At 39.0% G+C, this 5,321-nt stretch overlaps 1 protein-coding gene across 1 annotated transcript; it reads left to right on the top strand.

Moving 5' to 3' along the window:
- Nucleotides 1-4,247: 4,247 nt before the first annotated feature.
- Nucleotides 4,248-5,022, top strand: LOC109466912 (histone H3.3-like). Its single transcript, XM_019764779.1, has 2 exons — nt 4,248-4,284; nt 4,557-5,022. The coding sequence occupies exons 1-2, from the start codon at nt 4,248-4,250 to the stop codon at nt 4,925-4,927; spliced, it is 408 nt and encodes a 135-aa protein (XP_019620338.1). The 3' UTR covers nt 4,928-5,022.
- Nucleotides 5,023-5,321: the final 299 nt, after the last annotated feature.

The following is a 5,321-nucleotide window of genomic DNA, read 5'->3' on the forward strand; positions in this document are numbered from 1 at the left end:
ACAATCGTGAAAGTTCATCAAAGTGTTGGTAGTTAATGTTTAAAGATCAAACTAACTTTTTTCTAACACAAAAAGGAAAATCTCACCTAGAGCTTTCGACCAGTCATTCTGGTCTTCTACAATAGACTGATCCAGTGAGACTTGTCATGTGTCTTCTCTGAAATGTTACGTCAACGCTGCAACAGGGGCCAACATCGTTTACCAGATACCTTTAACCCAGTGTTGACATCACACTAAGCCATGTGACAAGTCTCACTGGGTCAGTCAATTGAAGAAGACCAGAGTGACTGGTCGAAAGATCTAGATGAAATTTCCCCTTTTTTGGGGATCATAAACCTCCTAGTGTTCATACAGGTACGTATCTGCAAGAACCAGTATTTACAGGTACTAGTACATTGTACTGGAAAAATTCTCCTAGCTCTTTTCGACAAGCATATTGAACATTGGACCACGACTTAACATCCTATATTAAAGACTGCAACCATTCCAGTAGTATGCATGTTGGGTGAGCATCAAACTCCCAACCTCTTGGTCCAAAGGCAGGGTCAAAGTGTAATCAGCACATCTTTTAGTTACTTAATCTTTATAGATGCAATTTTGATATTTCCAACTTAGCAATGAATGTTTGTAAATGAATAATGTAAATTGACTAAGAAGTGTACATGTATGATATTGAAAGAATTGTTTTACATTTGTATTGCAGATTTCTTTATGAATTTTTTATGCATTTTGAAAGGATTGTTGGTACATGTACTTATAGAAAAACGTATAGAATACTAGTATATACATAATATCTCACTGATTTATAATGTTACTAGCTATATTTTGGGATCAGGCATAGGTGTAATTATAAATATAAATTCGAAAGAAAGTGGAAATTTCTCTAACATGCCATCATATTTGCTACATAACATATTGTTACTACTTAATCATAAAAAATCAAGGCCAGTGATAGACCTGTTGTTAGACAGTCAACCATTGTTAAATGTTACTGATACTACTACAGCATAATAATAATGTAAAGCAGTGATCATGAGCCCTACATTGAATGGGACTAAATTGTATTTACCGTGTTTATGAATGTATTAAATGCTTAACAATGCAATGTGTACAGCTTTAATATGATGTCCAATTTTTAGTCATTGTAAAGACGGTCCATATAATGTTATCACTATTGGCTTGTTCACTATTCAAATGTGCAAAATGATGCATGATGTTAGTTCAGCACCAAGTACAGGTACTAAGCTGTCACCACTATTTACACCTAGATATGAGCCAAATCACGGACGTCATCATTGCTTTCACTTTGGATTCTCTTACAAGAAATGTAACACTTATACACTAGGTTTGTTTGGTGACTTGGAAGAAATTATAGCCTTGTGTTATAATTGGAGAGTTGCGTAATCTCCGTTACTGCTCAAGTCATGAAGTTTAGAATGAAACTGACAGAGCAAGGACATTATGTTGGATAGAGCCATTAATGGGTTGGATAGAGCCATTAATAATCCTTTTCAAGTGTTATTAATGAAATGATAAAGCGCTATTATTCGAGGTCAGATTATATAGGCAACGTCATTGGCATCTAGACATCTGATAGGACTTATACATTGTTGTCAAGATTCTTGGTGTCCAAAAGGTATACATAAGGCCATGTTGATTTGATTATATGGATGACATCTATGCTTGCATAAATTTTAGTCCGTTTCCAATAAGAATACGTTTTCGACCATACAGGCATCTTCAAAATGAGCAAATATATACCATGAATCTCAAAGAAAAATATTGGAAAACGATACTAATGTCATAGAATGCCAAAATCAATTCCTAAGGCCACACCAATTTGATTTCTTGGTTAACGGATTTTTCTAGAAAAATACCGAAAAAATAATAAAAACTAGAGTTTGATGATCTCATACCTCCATGACATGTGTATTGTTTTCAGAAATCTTACACATGGTGATGACCACCTGTAATTGGCTTACATTTTTCACCGCATATATTCAAATCATATGAGGCCATTTGCATATATTGTATCAATTGATCATACTCTCCACCAAATGACAGGGTTATCTTAAGAAATAAGGCTATTCTAGCGTTTCCTCATAAATTATGCAAATGAGGTCCTGATTGACATAAATTATGTTTACTGATGTTCACCTTCACTGAACTTCCAATTATGGCAAGTATTAAATTCCCATGGCCCAGCAGTTACCACCATAAAATTGTACCAATTTGCCATTTATTATGCAAATTAGGTCTTCCTTTACATAATCGATATCTGCCAATGATCTTGTCGTTCTCACTAACATATGTCTATAGAGTTTTATAGCCCTAATATGAAATACAGCTGATTTATAGAATTTCCTCATTAATTATGCAAATTAGATCCTGATTTGCATAATTATATTTTGATTATGTCAAGCATCACTTAAGCTACCTACATACCAAAAATCATGACGATCCATCAAACGGTTGTTCAGTTATCCTCTCTCGAAGATTTTCAAAGAAACCACCCTGCAGTTCCAGAACAAGCCGCTAGGGGGACCAAACTCACGTGACTTCTTCCCGAGGACAAGAGCTACCTTCCATCCAAATTTCATGACCCTAGCATGTCCAGATCGCGAGATATCAAAACCGGAAGTTGCGCTGCAGTACCAAGGGAAGCCACTAGGCGGCCCAAAATCTAATCATTTCCAGTTTTCGTCACACCCTACCAACACACCAAGTATGAAACCAATCCATCCAGGCGTTCTTGAGTTATCTTGTTGACCAACAGACGGACGGACAGACGGACGGACGGACGGACAGATAAACGCAACTGAAAATGTAACCTCCATGACACATTTCATGGAGGTAATAAAAACAGGACAGGCCTAGGCATCCTAGGCATCCTAAGAGAGCCATGAAGTCAACACACCAGGCTGGTTCAAACTTTAAACATTGAATTTTTAATTGTCTAATTGTTTCAATGATATCACTGCATTGAAAGATGGAATAACTGTAACAATTATGAAGAAAAGGACTGTTTTCAACTGTTCAGGGCAAAATACTAGTATGAGCATTTATTTTTTTTCAAATCAGAAAAAAATAAAGCGGGCGAACCCGTTAACCAAGAATTTGAAAGGGAAAAAAAACAATTTGGAGAAATGATTTGAAGAAATGAAAACGATAAGTCTATTATTCACCATACCATAGTCAGTGTCACTTGTTCCACTTTCATGAACACGTAGATTTCATAATATAATGAAGGCAGCCTTTTTATTTGCACGCTCGCATCAGTTTTGGAGTTACCAGGGGATGTTATCCATATAATCCAAACAGCATGGCCCTAAAAGTGGGCAAACTCGCAAAGGTAGTTTGTCAATGTCAAAAGTACATATCGGCGTCGCATGCTTATTAATTCAATTTAGGCAACAGCAGGTAAATTTTATGGATGACATCCTCCGCAAACTTCAAATCTAATATGATAGCGCGAAAACAAGGCGGCCCAAGAAACAAGATTCCGACATTTTCAAATATTCAATTCATAAACCTTCTCATAAGCCTTCAACAAGAAATGATACCTATATTGTGCTAACTTTATTGCCAACTATTACAACATTCATTTCTCACTCAAACAACTTTGGTACAAAAAAATTCAATCATTGTACAAATGGTTTTGATTCAGTGGAAACATGATTATCAATTCCAGTCATATATTTCAATAAATGAGTTAGGAACTTTCTGGAGTGTGTTATCTTTTTGGTGATATAACGTACATAACGTACATGTATACGTTAAAAGTTCACATTAAAACAGTACAAAACGATATCTTATTACATGATAGTACTAATAACGTCATAAAAACTACAGTTCGTGTAATACATGCTTTCGTCATGTGTACATATTTTGTTTTTTATTGTTAATGTGGGAAGATATGAATTTGCAAATATAGTTGTATATGAATATGCAATTTTCTTTGGATACCTGTATAATCACCACCATGGAGGTAGAAATGTCGCAACCAAAAGAAACCAGCTTTTGGCAACATTACAAATCCGATGGCACCCAGGCTTAGTTTAAGAGGGTTCAAATTTCAAAATTTTCCTGTTGGACTTGGTATCTGTTCCATGCCTGTGGACAAAATGCCTGTAATATTCCTAGAATTCTTGCAAACTGTACACATTACTGTACCATTAGGCTCCTCCCTGAGACGTCGCCAAAAAGTGAACCTTCTTGGCCAAACCCTGCCGCGGCCTCCGACCAAGATGTCGGGCCCGGTCTCGAAGGGCATTGTAGTAATTTGTACGGTCACCAAAAGTTGAATCAGGTGAGAGGTGAGTGCCCCACAGGAAGCCGACATCTACAGTCGGTTAGGAAGGATCATGTACCTCATCATGTAATGCAATTAAGTAACAACAGTGTAACACTACACCCCCATGCAGGCCCTCGTGTATGGTTGAACCCTAGTTGAACCCCGTAGTCAAAAGTAGTCCGGGCACAAAGTAGTGCGGCGTAGTTCTTGATAAAGTAGCCTGATTATGAATGGCTTGGCGTGCCCCACAGTGTTTTTATAGTAAACAAACAGAGGAAGCAGCTGGCCACGAAGGCTGCCCGCAAGAGCGCGCCGGCTACTGGCGGCGTGAAGAAGCCTCACCGGTACAGGCCCGGCACCGTGGCCCTGCGAGAGATCCGCCGCTACCAGAAGTCGACGGAGTTGCTCATCCGCAAGCTGCCCTTCCAGTGCCTGGTGCGAGAGATCGCCCAAGACTTCAAGACCGACCTGCGCTTCCAGAGCTCGGCGGTCATGGCCCTGCAGGAAGCCAGCGAGGCCTACCTGGTGGGTCTCTTCGAGGACACCAACCTGTGCGCCATCCACGCCAAGCGTGTGACCATCATGCCCAAGGACATTCAGCTCGCCCGTCGCATCCGTGGGGAGCGTGCGTAAGGAGGATCCGAACAAGATCGACAACCCCGGCCCTTTTCAGGGCCACTCACCTATCCCAAAAAGATCTATATCGTTCACGTTTCTTCAAACAACAGACAACAGCAGATAGAAATAAAACTACACCATTGCACCATCTCATGCTCATGCACATGTAAACCAAAACATCAAACCTAGGAACTACTAACGCAGACAAACGACCCACCAACCACACAACACACCAGACTACACGTGTTCAATCTCTTCTATAAAATGATATATACTAGTAGATGACATACTTGGTACCATGTAGCAATGCTGTGCAATAAAAGTATAATCTACAGATATGTCAGCGAGCATAGGACTGTCATGATATAGCAGTCTTTCCTCGTGTGATCATGTGTAACGCTATATTTTG

The sequence above is a fragment of the Branchiostoma belcheri genome, unplaced genomic scaffold (genome assembly GCF_001625305.1).
Source record: "Branchiostoma belcheri isolate BF01 breed outbred unplaced genomic scaffold, Haploidv18h27 scaffold171, whole genome shotgun sequence".
Lineage (NCBI taxonomy): Eukaryota > Metazoa > Chordata > Leptocardii > Amphioxiformes > Branchiostomatidae > Branchiostoma > Branchiostoma belcheri.